This window comes from Jaculus jaculus, chromosome 7 (genome assembly GCF_020740685.1).
Source record: "Jaculus jaculus isolate mJacJac1 chromosome 7, mJacJac1.mat.Y.cur, whole genome shotgun sequence".
In the NCBI taxonomy this organism is placed as follows: Eukaryota; Metazoa; Chordata; class Mammalia; order Rodentia; family Dipodidae; genus Jaculus; species Jaculus jaculus.
In genome coordinates this window covers 85,207,788-85,226,225 of record NC_059108.1, presented here as the reverse complement: position 1 = coordinate 85,226,225, position 18,438 = coordinate 85,207,788, and the positions used below count along the sequence as shown (strand labels likewise).

The following is an 18,438-nucleotide window of genomic DNA, read 5'->3' as shown; positions in this document are numbered from 1 at the left end:
GGCTGGTAGAAATCACACAACCAAGAGAAGCTTCTGGGAAAAAGAGATTTATTTTGGCTTATAGGCTAGAGGGGAATCCAAATGATGACAGGGGAAAATGAGGACATGAGCAGAGGGTGGACATCACCCCCTGTCCAACATCAGGTGGACAATGGCAACAAGAGGGTGTGCCAAACACTGGCAAGGGGAAACTGGCATAAGCCCGCCCCCAACAATACCCTGCCTCCTGGAGGCCATACTTCCCATATTTCCATCCACTGGGAACCTAGAATGCAGAACACATAAGTTTATGGGGGACACCTGAATCAAACCATCACATTCCACTCCTGGTCCCCCAAAACTGATAACCATACATGATTTAAAGAGAAATACAAAGAAAGAAAGAGAGTAAGTAAGAAAGAGAAAATCTCATTTCTGTTTTATTATTGCATTGGGATCCTTTCCAAAGTCTCTATGTACCAATGAGTAACTTAGCAAGACTTTTAGTTTTAAGAATTTATTACTCTTTTCTTTTACAAAATAGGGTTGATTCTTCACGATGCATCTGATCTCAAACTGCTAGACTGAAGCGATTCTCCCATCTCAGTCTTCCTAGGAGCTTGGCTTACAGGCATGTGCCATTGTGCCCACCTGTTGTCCATTTCTTCACTTGCTTGCTGCATACCGGAGTTGTCACTTCAGAAGGAAAATCCCTTAGACAACTCTTCCATTTGCAGGGGGCACCCTAGGAAATAATGAGGAAACAACATTTCCTAAAATATATTATGATTCAAGATAGTAAAGGATGATTGTCAAATGGTCTTTAGTCCTAGTCTCACGAGAAGCATGAAGGGCCTTCACACAATATGCTTTAGGGGCACTGCAGGGAAGGACCTGTAGGTGACCCAGATTTCGTTCTTGGATTCCCTGACTGAAAATGCTCACGCACAGCATGCGTAACTCTTGCAAACAAATGGGTGTTTTCCTTAGAAGGCTTTCAGAATGCTCCAGGAGATGTATGGTTCTTTTCTCCTCTCATTTCATCAGCCTCAACAGAACTTCTGGGAGCTGTGCCTCCAAACAGAGTGTCCTTGGGAGGTTTCCCTCCACAGCACTGTGTCCTCTCAAACACACATGAAACCCTGTCACCTGGCCAGGGAATTTCTGCAGCATAGACCACCAGAGCTGGTGAGCATGTGTCTTACTCTGTGGTCATGTTTTCAGCCTGTGCATGAGTCTTGTTTGCTTCCTTTCTTTCAAAGCCATCAGAAGAATGGGACTGCGGTGTTTGATGATAAACTGAAATCCAGCCCACTGGTGAGCAGGGACAGGCCATGGAGACTGCCCCACTGGAAAGGTGGGATGGAGGCCAAGCGCACAAAGACATGGATGAGACAGACTTCCATTGCTGAAAAGTAGAAGCAGAATACAAGGCAGTAACTTCTCTGCATCTCATACCCATTACAATATTCCTCCACCTTTGTGACCACCGCAGTGGTTTAAGTAGTTATCACGTGGAAATCAGAGCTTCCTGCTTCCTTGAGATCCCGTGTCACCATAAAGATGACATGTACCCGGGCTGGAGAGATGGCTTAGCGGTTAAGCGCTTGCCTGTGAAGCCTAAGGACCCCGGTTCGAGGCTCGGTTCCCCAGGTCCCACGTTAGCCAGAAGCACAAGGGGGCCCACGCGTCTGGAGTTCGTTTGCAGAGGCTGAAAGCCCTGGCGCGCCCATTCTCTCTCTCTCCCTCTATCTGTCTTTCTCTCTGTGTCTGTCGCTCTCAAATAAATAAATTTAAAAAAAAATTCTTAAAAAGAAAAGATGACATGTACCAAACAGTGGAACCTGCCAAATGCCTCACTATCTTACTATGCTTTTTTAAATTTAGTTTGTGGCAGCAACTTTTTTTAATTAGTTTTGTACTCAGTGAATACAGTCAAATTTCTATCATTGTTAGCCTCTTCCCTGTCTGTCCTCCGCCCCCTGACCCCTCTTTGTTGACATCTTTTTTTTTTTTTTTTTGATGTGCAAGGAAGGGCTGTATACAAGGGTGGTATGGGGGAGAGGCTGTGGAGAGGAAGGGTGGGTCAGTCTTCCTTTAGACTCCCAAACACAGCAGCTGGCACACTCTGCTGCTCCAGTCGGACTTCACTGGGCTCCAGATCCATCTTGTCCTCATCTTCACCCTCACCCAGCTGGATCTCCTCAGGGTTGGCCTGCTGGGCCAGCTCTGCCAGCTCCTCCCGAGATGCATCACTCCTTACAAATGAAATCTTGCTCTGGGCCCGAGAAGGCTGGTCTCGCTCTGCTTCAGCTGCTAGCTGTTCTGCACGCTGCTCCAAAAGTTTCATATCATCTATCCCGCTCTGCCCAGGGGCCAAGTCAGACACAGTACCTGTGGCACTGCCTGACACCTTAAGCATCTGTGAGGCCATGAAGTTGACCTGTGTGTTGTATGTGGCTTGCACACTACGGCGGATTCGCAGCATCTCTCTGATGGTGTCTTCATTGCCATGCTGGACCTCAAAGTCTTTCCACGTTTGCCAGAATACCCCAGTTGTCCGAGGGTCGCAGATCTGGGAGCAGAAGCTATAGATGGCCCGAGCACGGTCGATCTCTCCAAGCTTACATTCCATGTCCACAAACCGTAGACACATCTCACGGGCATGTTCATCAGATAGCACCTCAATAGCCTTCTGGTAGATGCCACGGGTGTGGGTGACGCCATAGATCTCTGCAGCTCGCTTGATATAGATGTTGAACATGTCATACTGCTGGGCAGGCTCCACAGCCCTTGTGGCACGGTCATACACAGCCATGACATGCCGGGCCAGGCCCCACTCCTCCTCCAGCTGTGCGTATAGCAGATACAGGGTTTTAGCGTATTTGGGGGGGCAGCCATCCAAAGCTTGCTCGAAAAGGTCCCGTGCCCGCTCCAGCTTGCGCCCCCCCATAGCGGGTGATGAACTTTGTCAAGTAGGTGCTCCAGATGTCAGACACATTGGGCCACTTAAACAGTGAGATACCACGCTCGTAAGCCTTGAAGCTCTCTTCAAAGTACTTGTGCTCCTCCAAGAACATGGCATAATTGATGACAATCTGTGGTGTGGCTATGCACAGATCCAGGATGCGGTCATACACGGCCTTAGTTGACTGGAAGGTACCCAAGCTCTCCTCCAAGTCTGCAAGCATCGACCACAACTTCAGTGACGTGTATACACGGTTCTGCACAGGCTCTGAGTCATCCAAATAGTCGGCTCGGCGGGCAGGCAGTGCAGTTGCCTTCCGCAGCAGCCGCAAAGCCTCATCATGATTCTCATGCCGGAGCTCCAGCTCCCCGCATTGGCACCACACACTTGCCAGGTCATCAACCTGCTTGAAGTTCACTTTGGTGGCCTTCTGCAGGATGACACGGGCATCGTCCAGCTGCCCATTGTCCTCATAAAACTTGGCAAATGCGACCCACAGGGTGTGTGGCTTCCCTGTGGCCTTGAAGGGGTCCACTGTCTGTACAGCTTCTGTGTATGTGTTGAGGATTTCCTGGGGATGGCCCTGATGCAGGGCCACACGTTTGTGCCACTCATGGACGTCGTGTGGGTTCTGACGCAGCCGGACGCTGTTGAGGAGCAGTGGCCGTCGGCTGATAAGCTGCTCAAAGCGGGCCAGGCGTAGCTCAAGATCCACGTCATCCTCCTCCTCCCGTCGCAGCTCAGATGTGGTCTCCATCTTCGCCGCAATCATACTCTCTTCAAATTGAGCATAGCTGTCAAATACCTGTGTGAAGTCCCACACGGTCATCACAGTGCGGATGGCCTCCTCATACACATCCCGGGCCTTCTCAAAGTGGCCTAGGCGGATGTAGTAGTCTGCCAGTGAGCGCCAAAGCTTGCCCACCTGGTCAGTGAAGCGGGTAAGCCCTCCACGGATGATGGCATCCACGTTGAGGGATTGTACCTTGTCTGGGTTCTGGGAGATGAGGTCGCACAGCTCATGCCACAGCTGGTACTTGGACTTGCCAACCTTGGATACAAAGTTCTCATCATTCACCAGAGTGGCCAGAAGCTGTGCAGCCTCATCCAGGCGGTCGATTGACTTGGCTGGAGGACCTGGCATGCTCATTCTCTCTCTCTTTCTCTGTATGTATTAAATAAACAAAACAGTGCAAAAAATTTAAAAAGAAAAAGAATAATCAATAATAAAAGGCAGAAGAGCTGGTCGTGGAGGCACACACCTTTAATCCCAGCACCGGAGAGGCAGAGATAGGATCACCATGAGTTCCAGGCCATCCTGAGACTACATTGTTAAAATTTCAGGCAAGCGTGGGTTAGAGTGAGACCTTTCTTAGAAAAATAAAATCAAGGACAGAGGGCTAAAGAGATGGCTTAGCAGTTAAGCGCTTGCCTGTAAAGCCTAAGGACCCTGGTTAAAGGCTCCATTCCCCAGGACCCACGTTAGCCAGATGCACAAGGGGGTGCACGCATCTGGAGTTCATTTGCAGTGGCTGGAGGCCCTGTGGCGTGCCCAATCTCTCTCAATCTCTCTCTCTCTCTCTGCCTCTTTCTCTCTCTCTGTCGCTCTCAACTAAATAAATAAAAATGAACAAAAAAAATCACGGACACAGCCCTTGGGTGACCATGGAATCTCAAAACAAGGCTCACAGGGTTGCATACATAAAAGGCCCCTCAATGGCCTTGAGAACCCATCCCCTCAGCTTTTGATTCTCAGAGAAGCTCTCCCCTCCAAAACCCTTGCCTGATCCTTGGGGAGTCTTTCCCTGTTGACCTTGTGCCCCACCATCTCCTCCACAGCCTGCCTACCTCGCTACCTGCCTCCCCACCCAGCCCTGCCCTGCTCTTACCTGATATCTGCTCACCGAGGAGAAGATGCTCACCAGCTAGTGGCACAGACCAGCCAACTGTGAGCCAGAAGCTTCTCTAGGAGGAACCTCTTCTGTGACTCCTGCTTTTATGCTGCCAGACAGGAACTGAAGTGAGGTACCACCCACACCACTCCCAACTTAATAGAATCTCACCCTAGGCCAGGCTGGCCTTGAACTCACAGTGATCCTCCTTCCTAGGTCTCTGATGCAGTGCTGGGATTAAAGGCGTGTGCTACCAACCACACCTTATTATTGTTTTGTTTGTTTTCTGTAGGGTCTCACTCTACCCAGGCTGACCTGGAACTCAATATCACAGTCCTACCTAGGACTTGATACAGGGCTGGGGTTAAAGGTGTGAGCTAGCAAGCCTGGCCTACACTATTTTTCTTTTCTGATGCATGGTCTCAGTCTGTGGAAGCTGACCTGGAGCTCACTACCTGGATCATCTGACCTCAGCCTCCCAAGTGCTGGGATTAAAGGTTTTATTGAAGGAGTGGAGAAATGGCTTAGCAGTTATAGCATTTGCCTGTGAAGCCTAAGGACACAGGTTTGATATCCCAGGACCCAGATAAGCCAGACATACAAGGGGGCACATCTGTCTGGAGTTCCTATGCACTGGCTAGAGGCCCTGGAGTGCCCATTCTCTCTTTCTATCTGTCTCTTTTTTATAAACACATAAATAAAATATTTGTTTTACAAAAGTTTTATCATTATCCCTGGGTAGCACAGACATACATTGATTGATTGATTGATTGATTAATGTGAGTGAGAGAGACAGAGAGATAAAGAGAGAAAATATATGTACCAAGGCCTCTAGCCACTGCAAAGGAACTCCAGACACATGTGCAACCATGAGCTTCTGAGTTATGTGTCCTCTAGGCAATGGAACCAGCATCCTTTGGCTCTGTAGGCAAACACATTAACCTTGAAGCCAAGTCTCCAGCCCACTTACAGTTTGTTTTTTTTTTTTTTTTTTTTTTTTGGAGTAGGTCTCACAATGTAGCCCAGGCTAGCCACAAATTTTTACTCTTTCACAAAACTTCAAACTCTCATGTGGTAGGATTATAAGCATTTGTCCCTACCCAGACATCAACCACCACCATTCACTGTTTTGTTTCATTCAGAGGAGGTGTGCCAGTTTACCCAGGCTGACCTTGAACTTTAGATCCTTCTGCCAAAGCCTGTCAAGTGTGGGTAAGGATTACCAGCTGCAGAGTCTAGGTCTGCCCTTCTAGAACCCTTTCCTGAGTCCTCTCCCAGTTTTCCCTCTTTGGGGCTGGGATGCAGGGCAGTGGTTCAGCACTATTCTTAATATAGATTTGTTTTTAAAATACATTTTTTCGCCGGGTGTTGTGGCGCAAACCTTTAATCCCAGCTATTGGTAAGTAGAGGTTAGAGGATCACCGTGAGTTCAAGGCCAACCTGAGACTAAATAGAGAGTTCCAGGTCAGCCTGAGCTAATGCGAGACCCTACCTCGAAAAACAAAAATAAAGAAATAAAAATGTATTTTTTTAAGCCAGGTATGGGGTATGTACCTTTAATCACAGCATTTAGGAGGCAGACGAAGGAGGATTGCCCTGAATTTGAGGCCACCCTGAAACTACATAGTAAATTCCATATCAGCCTGGGCCAGAGTGAGACCCTACCTCGAACCCCCTCAAATATATATATATATATGTTTGGAGGAGAGAAAGAGACAGAAGAGAGAGAATGGGAACACCAGGGCCTCCTGCCACTGCAAATCAACTCCAGACACATATGCTCCCTTGTGTATCTGGCTTATGTGGGTCTTGGGGAATTGAACCTGGGTGCTTTGGCTTTGCAGGCAAGCGCCTTAACTGCAAGCCATCCCTCCAGCCTGCACTGGGGGTTTTATGTCTGCAGTGCAAAACTGGATTATATCATCAGTGGCAGAAATGCATACTTCAAAGAGTTTAGGCTGGCAAGGTATGGTGGGCACACATTTAATTCTGGCACTGGGGAGGCAGAGGTAGGAAGATCTTTGTCAGTCCAATGCCAGCCAGGAGTACAGAGTGAGTTCCAGGGAAGCCTGGAGTGAGACCCTACCTTAAAGGCAACCACACAAAGGTGGTGCAGGTGATGAGGTTAGATCCACATTACTCTTGGGTCTCAGTAACCAGCCTGCTGTGTCACTCATGCCTGTAATTTCTTTTTTTATTTTTAATAATTTTGTTTATTTTGTATTTATTTGAGAGTGACATACAGGCAGAGAAAGAAGTAGAGAGAGAGAGGTAGAGAGAATGAATGGACGTGCCAGGGCCTCCAGCCACTGCAAATGAACTCCAGACATGTGCTCCCCCTTGTGCATCTGGCTAACGTGGGTCCTGGAGAATAGAGCCTCAAATCGGGGTCCTTCATAGGCAAGCGCTTAACTGCTGAGCCATCTCTCCAGCCCCATGCCTGTAATTTCTACATGTGATAGGCTGGGCCACATCATGAGACTCCCATCTTCAAAAGTAAAAATGAGGAAGAGCGAGGCAGGAAGAAAGGAAAGGAAAAAGAAGACCTTGTGTCAACTGTAATATCCAGTGTTTACACAAAGCTTTATTTCTTCAACCCATATCTCTTCCCTTAGAACAAAGTCAGTAGAATCAGGGTGCTGAAAATCATACTGTAGAAAGACAATTGGAGGGAGCATTGAAATTCTTCCTTCTGTCTCTATCTCTCTCTCTCCCTCTCTTTACTTCCTCTCTTTCTACTACTATTTTATTTATTTCATATACATATATATACATATATACATTTATTATTTATTATTACATATACACGTGTACATTTATTAAAAAATTTATTTATGCTTTGTTTGTTTGGTTTTTTTTTTTTTTTGGTTTTTTGAGGTAGGGTCTCACTCTAGCCCAGGATGACTTGGAATTCACTATGTAGTCTCAGGGTGGCCTCGAACTCACAGTGATCCTCCTACCTCTGCCTCCCAAGTGCTGGGATTAAAGGCGTGCGCCACCACGCCCAGCTGGTTTTTTTTTTTTTTTTTTTTTTTTTTTTTTAGGATAGGGTATTCCTCTAGCTCAGGCTGACCTGGAACTCGTGGTGAACCTCCTACCTCTGCCTCCAAAGTGCGGGAATTAAAGGTGTATGCCACCACGCCTGGCTGCTGCTGCCTGGGCTTCTTTTTTGTTGTGTTTGTTTTGTTTCTTTTATGTTTGAGGTAGAGTCTCCCTCTATCTCAGGCTCTCCTAGAATTCACTATGTAGTCCCAGGGTGGCCTCAAAGTCAAGGTGATCCTCCTACCTAAGCCTCCCAAGTGCTGGGATGAAAGGTGCACACCAACAAACCTGTTCATTTCGTTCTCAAAAAATTATTTACTAGAGAGAGAGACAGAGAGAGTCAGGGGAGGGCAGGGAGGGAGGAGAGCCACACTGTGATTGAGGCCAGCCTTGGCTACATAGTGACATCAAGGCCAGCCTCGGCATGTTGTTGTTGTTGGTCATGTGGAGACCCATCCTGGTGGCTTATGATTTCTACCACTGAGCATTACCTCCAGCTGCTTTGTTCCTAGGATTTAATAATTATTTATTTATTTACTTACATTTAGTGAAAAAGAGAGAGAGAGACAGAAGGGAAATAGAGAGAATAGGCATGCTGGGTCTCCTGTGACTGGAAACTCCACATGCATGTGCCACTTTCTGTCTCTGGCTTTATTTGTTTGTTTATTTGTTAAGTTTTGCAGGCAAGTGTCTTAACCGCTGAGCCATCTCTCCACCATGAAACTTTGGTTTTGGTTTATTTTTGTTCATTTAATTGAGAGCAACAGAGAGAGAAAGAAGCAGAGATATATAGAGAGAGAATGGGTGCGCCAGCACCTCCAGCCACTGCAAAGGAACTCCAGACGCATTCGCCCCATTGTACATCTGGCTTCTGTGGGTCCTGTGGAATTGAGCATGTATCCGGAGTTCATTTGCAGTAGTTGGAGGCCCTGGTGTGCCCATTTTCTCTCCTTCTCTCTGCTTCTTTCTCTGTCGTTCTCAAATACTCCCTCTGGGAGTCTTTCACCTTCAAAGCCTACTAAACTCGCTTTGATTCCATGGTACCCATATAATGCAAGATGCACAATGTGACACATGAATCTGGAATTCATTTGCAGCAACTGGAGGCTCTGGCACACCCATTCTTTCTGTCTCTCTCTCCCTTCTCTCTGTCTCTCTTTGCTAGCGAATAAGTAAATAAAAACATTTTCAGGGTGGAGAGATGGCTTAGTGCTTAAGGCACTTGCCTGTGAAGCCTAAGGACCCAGGTTCAATTCCCCAGTAATCACATAAGCCAGATGCACAAGTGGCACATGCGTCTGGAGTTCATTGGTTCTCTCTCTTACTCTATAAGAAAAATAAATAAATTATGTTAAAAAAAATTTTAAATAGAGCTTCGTTCTCAGGGTGGCGTCCAACTCTCAGTGATCCTCCTATCTCTGCCTTCTGAGTGCTGGTATTAAAGGTGTACACTACCATGCCTGGCTCAAGAGTATTTTTTAAAATAAAACGATTATATTTAGCCACTGTGGTGGTTTGAATAGAATAGATGGCCCCCAATATATGCAGTTCCTTATTGTTTGTAGTGTGCATCTGCTGGCTACCTGGCTGGAGGCAATGTCACTGGGTGATCTTAAGGTGTGGTGGTAGGTTTCCAATTTCAATCTAAAGATATGCAACGTGTGCCTAGCTGGAGTTCCTGAAGTGTGCTGTGGCTTTTGACCTTGAGGCTTGTACTTCTTTCTCTCTGCTTGGGCCTGTGAAGGCAGGCCAGCTTCTTCTGCCACTATGGAACTTCCCCTGGATCTGTAAGCTTCAATAAATCCCTTCCTCCAGAATTGTGCCTGGTCTGAAAGTTCATCTCAGTGAACCTGAAGCTCTCTGCTACAGCCACACATGGTTGCATATACCTATAATGTTATCACTCAAAAAGATGAGGGCAATAGGATCAGGAATTTAAGGCCAGTCTGAGCTACCATGAGATTCTTTTTGTTGTTGGTGGTGCTGGTTTTTCAGGGTAGGGTCTCACTCCATCCCAGGCTGACCTGGAATTCACTATGTGGTTACAGGCTGGCCTTGAACTCACTGTGATCCTACTACTTCTGCCTACCATATGCTGGGATTAAAGGTGTGCACCACCACAACCTTCTATGAGATTCTTACCCCCCAAAAAAATCCACAAAAAGTATATTTGTATATCTTCTGGGACTAGGTATATAGCTCACTGGTGGAGTGATTGCACTGAAAAATAATGATAAATATGTACATAGCATAACTTAAAGATTCCACAAGGACAGAATTGTTAAAAAATAATCTTACATGTAGATAGCCTCCAACTAGCAAATAGCATTGCAGTCTTAAGTTCTAAAAATTGGAATATACACAAAAGAATTGGTCTGGAGATAAAGATCACTGTAAGCACTTACTTGCCTGAAATATGCAAGGCACACTGTAAATTAGGTTGTGTGTGTGCACACGTGTTTAAATTAAATATAAACAAACCAGTAAATATACCATAAAAAATGAAGCTTCTTGCCATGGGATATTGTTTACAATCATGGAAGTTGTTAAGAAGAAATAAATTGAACAAAAACATTTAAAACAAAAGCTTCTCTTTTCAGATGGTATTGAGCAATGGGGAGATTCAAGAGTTACCAAAATGCTGAGAGGTGACAGTGTCATGTTCAGCACTAAGTAAGGCAATGTATTACACTCTCCATGATTCAGGGACAACTTTCAAAGAAGTGGCTGAAAGAAAGTAAGAGCCAAAGAAAGGAAAGAAGTGCTTTGCCATACTGTCTTCCAGATACAAAGTGGTGGTGGTTTTCATGACTTCACTTTAGAGACAGGCTGTCATGTATCTCAGGCTGGACTGAAACTCTCTATACAGCTGAACTTGACATTCATCTCCTGATCTGAGCACTTCCTACAAAACCTCAGGACGTCTGTATCGCTCTCAACCACAGACATTCAAAGTTAACCATACAGGCGCTAGAGAGATTGCTTAGTGGTTAAGGCACTTGCCTGCATTGCCAAAGGACCCAGGTTTGATTCCTCTGTACCCAGTTAAGCCAGATGTACATGGCGACGCATAAGTCTGGAGTTCATTTGCAGTGGCTAGAGACCCCGGCACTCCCATTCTTTCTCTCATTTCTTTCTCTTTCTCTCTCCCTCTCCTTTTCTTTCTCTATCTTTCTCTCAATTTCTCTGTTATTTGTGAGAAAAAAAAAGAAGGAACAAAGGAAGGAAGACAGAAAGAAAGAAAACAAAGTTCACCACACATTTGCCAGAAACAGATTTCCCCCTCAAGTAGAGAGGCATGGTGAGAGAGAAAAAAGAGGATGGCGGGAGAGGATTGTGATCATGATACACTGTGTAAATGTGTGGTAAGTTGGTTGTTGATAGAGAGTTTAACTTAGGACCAGGTGTGGTGGTGCACGCCTTTAATCCTAGCACTTGGGAAGCTGAGGAATGATGACCACGCTGAGCTCGAGGCCATACTGAGACTACATACTGCATTGTGGGTCAGCCTGAACTAGAGTGAGACTGTACCTTCACCAACCAAAAATGAATAAATAAATAAATGAGTTAAAAATACTGGGCTGGAGGGATAGCTCCATGGTTAATGTATTTGCCTGCAAAGCCAAAGGACCGCATGGTCCTTTGGCTTTTTAGGCAAGCGTCTTAACCGCTAAGCCATCTTCCCCAGTCCGAAGAATTTCTTTTTAGCTCCAAAGACTGGAGCCACATTCTGAGCACACGAACTTTTGCTTTCTCTCCTTCCCTCATTATCTCCACATCCCACCCAGGACCACTGTGCTCTAGCTATGCACATCTGCATTTTAGAAGAGCCTTGTGATTTGTGTTTCTGCTTTATAGTCAGGAACTGCTGACATACTGTGAATAGACTGTAAAACTTGAAACAATGCAGATTTTGAAGGAATAATAGGTGTCTTTTGCTTTAAGACTCTCTTGTAGGATTATTCTCTAGGCAGATGAATCAAACAACTATGTAAATCACAAAAACTGAAAATGAACCAAACTGAAAAGGAAAACTTCCAGGCAGTATCTTTCAACTATATCCTGTCATTGAAGAGAATAAACAGGATGCAAAACTCATTCCAAATTACTCTTCCTTTGCCGGAGAGAAGGCTTAGCGGTTAAGTGCTTGTCTGGTTAAGTGCTTGTCTGTGAAGCCTAAGGCGTTTTCAATGTAATGCTTCATTAACGTGCAATTCACCCCTTTGAGCTTCACAGACAGGCTTCTGTGAGGAAGTCCTGTTCCCTGCTGACAGCATTAATAATTATTTCCTTGACTCAGTGCTCTGATGATCTGTGAACCAGGTGCTCGTCCCCAGATGGGCAAAATCAGTGTTGACCCTCATCTCCTCTAATAAGCTCGTTGGAAAATGTGAGGCCGGCAACAGTCCCTGTTTCTTGAGCCCAAGGAACAGCAAAGAAGATTCCTTCCACAATAGCAAAAGCTATAACACGTTCTGCATAAGTAGCGCTTTTGTCCCCAATCCAACTCAAGGCCTTCTGCCTTCTTCAAAGAGGCATTGGAAAAGAATTCCGTTTCTTTGGAATCTTTAATATAAGTGTCAACAAGGAGCCTGTATATCTCAGAATGTATGTTTTCCATAGCAATTTGGAACCCAGAGAAAGAGCGAGGTTCTGTAATTTGAACTCCTTGGCTAAATCGGTCTACCAAGTTTCCTTTTTCATGCCGTCACTGGCCACAAAGAAAGCCAGAAGATGAGATATAAAATATCTCTCCTCAGGAGTCAGGGCTTCCACTGCTGAATATCCTTGCAAAGATGCACCGGCTCAGTGGTCCAGAGGTAGGCCTCAGCTTTCTTGCACATCTTCCTGATAACCTGGCACTGGAGACCCTGGAGGGGAGGAGCGCAGAGGGATGCAGGGGACCAGGGCGGGAGGGCGGGACCAGATCTTCCCATTGGACGAGCCTGGCCCCGCCCCCCGGCACTGCCCGGCGTTCGCGCGTGGGTGGGGACTTCCGGGAAGCTACGGAAGCCGCGGCCCTCCACTGCGAGGTCTCAGGCTCACGGGGCAGGATAGCCAGGCCATCTCCGCGGACACGACTCCGGACCCGTCCGCCGGCCCCGGCCACTGAGGGGGTGAAGCCCGAGGAACGCTGCGGGCGGATTCGCTGTCCCCGGTACTCGGGAGAGCAGTGTTCGCGGCCTCCGCGACAGTGACTGCTGAGCCCCGCAGCGCCCTGTGGCTTGGCCGGTGACCTGGTCTCCTCAAGGTTCCGGGTTCACGGATAACATGAATCTTGTAACCACACTTCCCCAGCATCTTCTTTGGGCGCCAGGTTTGCCTTGGGGTCCGACACCCCGCTAACCCCTCAGACCATTGACGAAAGCCAAGCCTACAATTTGGGGCTCTCTGGAGGCAGGCCTATGATTTCTTTCATACCTTTCATAGTTTGCAGTGTATGCTTCCACAGCTTAGCCTCATTCTGTTGTCAACACTTTTAAAGGTTTTGATGCAAATCATATGGTATTCCTGATTTCATATTCAGAAATAAGTATTGTTTTTGTATGCTCATAAGGTATCCTATAAACTTTATTATTTCAATATTTCTGCCATACCAGTGTAATGAACACACTGAATGGTGGTTATTTTTAAATGTCACTAACACTGATCATTTTGCAGAGCCTAGGATCATGAATTTCTAAGAATATACATATCAAATTACAGGGAACTAATAACAAAATAACTACAACAAAGCCATAAATAACAAATGTCAGGGAAAATAGGGGATATGAATCCTCATCAATACCAGTTAAAACTTTAAAACACTGAGCCATCTTATAAATGATTTAGAGATTCCTATGCCTGTTACTCATAGACTCACAGTGGATCCAAAAGTTTATGTCAGTATGCTAAGTGGTAGACAACACTGGGGGCCCCAGAGCATCAAGAGGGCACTCATAAACATTCCCTTGGAGAGCAGATGGTCCTGAGCTCTCCTGCTACAGGCAGTTGGCCTCAAGCCCAGGTTGCAAGAGAAGCCAGCTCATCAAGCTAGCAGTAGCCCAGGAAGCATTCGCTTGGAGAGCTGAAAGCCCTGAGGCCCCACTGCGCTGGAGGGCTGCTCCCTCTATCCATCCCCCACCCCAAGGTGCAGAGGAACTCTGCATCTGGAGCTACCACAGTGGGCTCCAGCACTGGGCATGACTCTGCATCCTTCCAGCCCACGTTTAGTCTGACCAATGGAAAGCCCAGATCTGACATCTGTATGAAAAAGGGTTTTTCTTTTTCTCTTTTCCTCTCCTAAATAGGAGGGTCTCAGTATACCTTGGGCTATCCTGGACCTTAGTCTGCAGTCAAGGTGAGTTTTGAGCTTAGCCAACCACCTACTCCTGCCTTCAGAATGCTGTGTTAGTAGCAGTGTGTCATGTATCACCACGCCCAGTCAAGTCCATCACAGAACTTGCCATTTCCTCAAACACAAAAAGAGAATTAAACTAGCTGGCATGGGATGTCACTACTACAAACTGAAACCTACGTGGAGAATGAAAGGATATATATATATATATATATATATATATATATATATATATATATATATAATCTGGGACCCCAGCCTTTTTCCTTTTCTGTAGATAAGAAGGCCTTTATTGTATTTTAAATTTGTGTTTCAGAAAAATCTTTTCATACTACTTCTCCTCTACCGCTTTCCTCTGAGGCCTTCCTCTGTAGGGTTATTGGTATTTGAGGGAGAAACCCCCTGATTCTGGAAGTTATGTGGGCAAGAAACTTAGAAACTGTATGACTAATATATTTAGATAAAAAAAAATTTATTTATTTGAAAGAGAAAAGGAGGAAGACAGAGAGAGGAAGAGACAGATAGATAGAGAGAGAATGGGTGCCCCTGGGCCACTAACCACTGCAAACAAACTCCAGATACAGGTGTCATCTTGTGCTTCTGGTGTAGGTAGGTATTAGGGAATTGAAAATGGGTCCTTAGGCTACACAGGCACGTGCCTTAATTGCTAAGCCATCTCTCCATCCGTATAGGGCTACCTTTAAATGGATACAGTTGATTGAGAATGAGTGAGGAGGTTCTGATACTCCAGGACTCTAGGAGACCCACCAAAATGTTGGGGTCACCTAGGGCAGTTAACCACTGCTTGTGAGATAAACACACCCTGCTTTCTGTTCTGTCTGCAACACCAAAGATTATATTATGAATTATTCAGTTTATTTAGGGAGAAATCTTGAGGTACATTTAAGATATTACACTCCTTGAGAAGGCTGGGCAGAGGTTTGGTAGTGCATTAACAATCATAATTACACCTGATTATGGCTTCTCCCCTGGGATCCATGATTGTGCCAGGAATATCAGTAGAGCAAGAGGCAGGGATCAAGGGAGTCATCACTTCCTCAATATTGGTGCCTCATGCTGAAGATGGCAGGTCCAATTCATGGCCTTGAGATCCCATTGATTCTCAAAGCCCACAAAAGCTCCTATTATCTCTCTCGCTTTCAATCCTTTATAGACTTATCTGTCAGATCACTGAAGTTATATTATGCTTTGCTAAAATACAAGGCTTTTACTAGAGAATAAGATAAAATGGGTAAACTGAGTCTTAAAATATTTATTCAGATTACAAACATTGGAGAGATTGCTTAGTGGTTAAGGCACTTGACAGGGATGCCTAAAGACCCATGTTCAACTCTGCAGATCCCAGTAAACCAAATACACAATAGGGAGGCAAGTGCAATCTCCCACATACCCACGAGGTGGCAAAAGAGTCTAGAGTTCAATGGTAGTGGATGAGACCCTGTGTGCCAATTATCTCTTTCCCTCTCCTCCTCTCTAAAACAATATGAAAAAGAAAATTAAAAGGAACATAGGCTTCAGGGGTAATATCAAATAGTAAGGGGTTACATTAAATTGTTACAGAATGTGGACGCAGTCCGATTGATTCATCCCAGCCTGGCTGTGGGCGTATGTGGTGGTGGGGTGGCTGTGGGGGAATGAGGGATGGTGTCCCCAAGAGGATTGACCCAGAATCCCCTGAAGAAGATCTGAATGCCTACAGCAATGGCCAGCCGGCTCTGCACGCCTGCCAACGTGGTGTTGCATGACCAACTGCCCAACACTCATCGTCATTGTGGGCCTGCTTGCCAGGAGCAAGACCTACATTTCTAAGAAGCTGACCCGCTACCTGAACTGGATTGGTGTGGCCACTCGGGAATTCAACGTTGGCCAGTATCAATGGGACATGGTCAAGACCTATAAATCTTTTGAGTTTTTCTTCCTATACAATGAGGAGAGCCTGAAAATCCGGAAGCAGTGTGCCCTGGCCGCTCTCTGGGACGTCCGGACGTTTCTCGGTGAGGATGGGGGACATGTGTTGGTTTTTGATGCAACTAATACCACCAGAGAATAGAGAGCAACCATCTTTAATTTTGGGGAGCAGAACGGCTATAAGACCTTCGTCGTTGAGTCTATCTGTGTGGATCCCGAAGTCATAGCTGCCAACATCGTACAAGTGAAACTGGGCAGCCCTGATTATGTTAGCCACGGAGGATTTCATGAGGCACATCGAGTGCTATGAGAACTCCTATGAGCCACTGGATGAGGACCTGGACAGGGATCTTTCCTATATCAAGATCATGGATGTGGGGCAGAGCTATGGGGCAAACCGTGTAGCCGACCATATCCAGAGCCGAATCGTATATTACCTCATGAACATCCATGTGACTCCCCGCTCCATCTACCTGTGCCGGCATGGGGAGAGCGAGCTCAAGCTCAAGGGCCGGATTGGCTGGGACCAAGGACTATCTCCCCGGGACAGGGAGTTTGCCAAGGGTATGGCTCAGTTCATCAGCAACCAGAACATCAAGCATCTGAAGGTCTGGACCAGCCAGATGAAAAGAACCATCCAGACCGCGGAGGCATTGGATGTGCCCTATGAGCAGTGGAAGGTCCTCAATGAGATAGATATGGGTGTCTGTGAGGAAATGACCTACGAGGAAATTCAGGCCCATTATCCACTGGAGTTCGCCCTGCAGGAACAGGACAAGTACCATTACCGGTACCCGAATGGTGAGTCCTATGAGGACCTGGTCCAGCGACTGGAGCCTGTCATCTTGGATGTGGAGAGACAGGAGAATGTGATGGTCATCTGCCACCAGGCTGTGATGGCGAGGCCTCCTGGCATACTTCCTAGCCAAGGTATCAGAACAACTGCCCTACCTCAAGTGACCCCTACACACGGTCCTGAAGCTGACCCTTGTGGCTTACGGTTGTAAATTGGAGTCCATAATCTTGAATGTGGCAGCTGTGAATACACACCGAGACAGGCCTCAGAATGTAGACATCTCCAGGCCTCCAGAGGAAGCCCTTGTCACAGTCTCTGCTCACCAGTGACCACATGCCATCCACTGAGGCCCCTGTGCAGGAGTTGGTTGAGTCTCCACACGAGGTCATTCCAGGTTCCTCTCGTGTTTACATTACGGGCATTGTCACCATACAGGAGCACCATTGAAACTGTGCTTGGCTGGCAGGGCCCAGAGCCCTCAGCCTAGCCCAGGGTCTCCTTGTTGATAGCCAGTGACAGTGTTGGATGTGGCTGCTGACATGCTCAGAATCCCCAGGGTATTTGTTGTGCAGCCGGTTCAGCTCCTCCTTTGCCCCACTTTCTGGCCCCTTTGCTGTGGCTGGCAGACAGATGGCTGCTTTGTGAAGTGTGCAGCCCTAAATGTGAAATGGAATGTCTCACCGAGATGTCCTCACTGTGGCTTAGCTGCTTGGGTGCACAAGGCAACCCCTGGCCAGGCTCTTCCTGTCCTCTTCATAGCCACGTCTTCCTGGAGTACTGAGTATCTCCTAGTCAAGACGAGGCCAACTCTCCCCATCCCTCCCTTCCAGGAATGGAAGCGCTGCAGCCGCTGGCCAGGCCCATTGGGCAGTCGCCCACATTCGGCATTCCTCGCACAGCATGCTTGCTTTGGCACATTGTGACACTGAAGGGAAAGGGAACATTGGAGGTGCCCTTTCCTGACTTCTACCAAGGCCTATGCTGAAGTATGCCCAGCTGTTCTCAAGAAGTGAACTGGGAGACCATGGAAAGATGGGCCAGCTGTCCTGGTTACCTTCACAGTGCACACACCAAAGTGCTCAAGGAGCCTGGGCTCTCCTTCCCTGGTCATTGTCACCTCTGTCCACACAGGACTATGCACCGCTGGCAAGGATGTTCCTTTGCTGTGAGTGGTTCAGAACTACCCGTAGTCCTGTTAGTCCCTCTCTGGTGTTTGTTAACGTCCACCTGTTGGACTGAGGAAGGAGCAAAACAGGCCTTGGAGGCAGCCACTGGCCCAAGGAGAAGTCCTCAGCCTGTCACAGTTTTGTCTCATGTCATGGGAGTCTGATAAAAACAACCTTGTGGAGCCTCTGAGTTCTTGTAGGTTTGTGCAGCCGATTATGGCTCCGTTTTTCAGCTGGCCAACAGACTGACATGCAGGGCAGGAACCCATACCAGTGGCTGGTGCTCCGCTGCTCACAAACGGGACTTTGGTAAGCCAGTTCCCTGCATC

General features: G+C 46.9%; 1 protein-coding gene and 2 pseudogenes across 1 annotated transcript; 1 reads left to right on the top strand and 2 right to left on the bottom strand.

Moving 5' to 3' along the window:
• Positions 1-2,065: 2,065 nt before the first annotated feature.
• Positions 2,066-4,091, bottom strand: LOC123462321 (pre-mRNA-splicing factor SYF1-like). Its single transcript, XM_045155563.1, is given in 2 exon segments — positions 2,066-2,929; positions 2,931-4,091. Coding segments are annotated over 2 exon segments (2,025 nt in total).
• A 7,648-nt stretch (positions 4,092-11,739) lies between these two features.
• LOC123462320 lies at positions 11,740-12,725 on the bottom strand (annotated as a pseudogene).
• Positions 12,726-15,765: 3,040 nt separating this feature from the next.
• Positions 15,766-17,831, top strand: LOC123462099 (annotated as a pseudogene).
• The last annotated feature ends 607 nt before the right edge of the window (positions 17,832-18,438 follow it).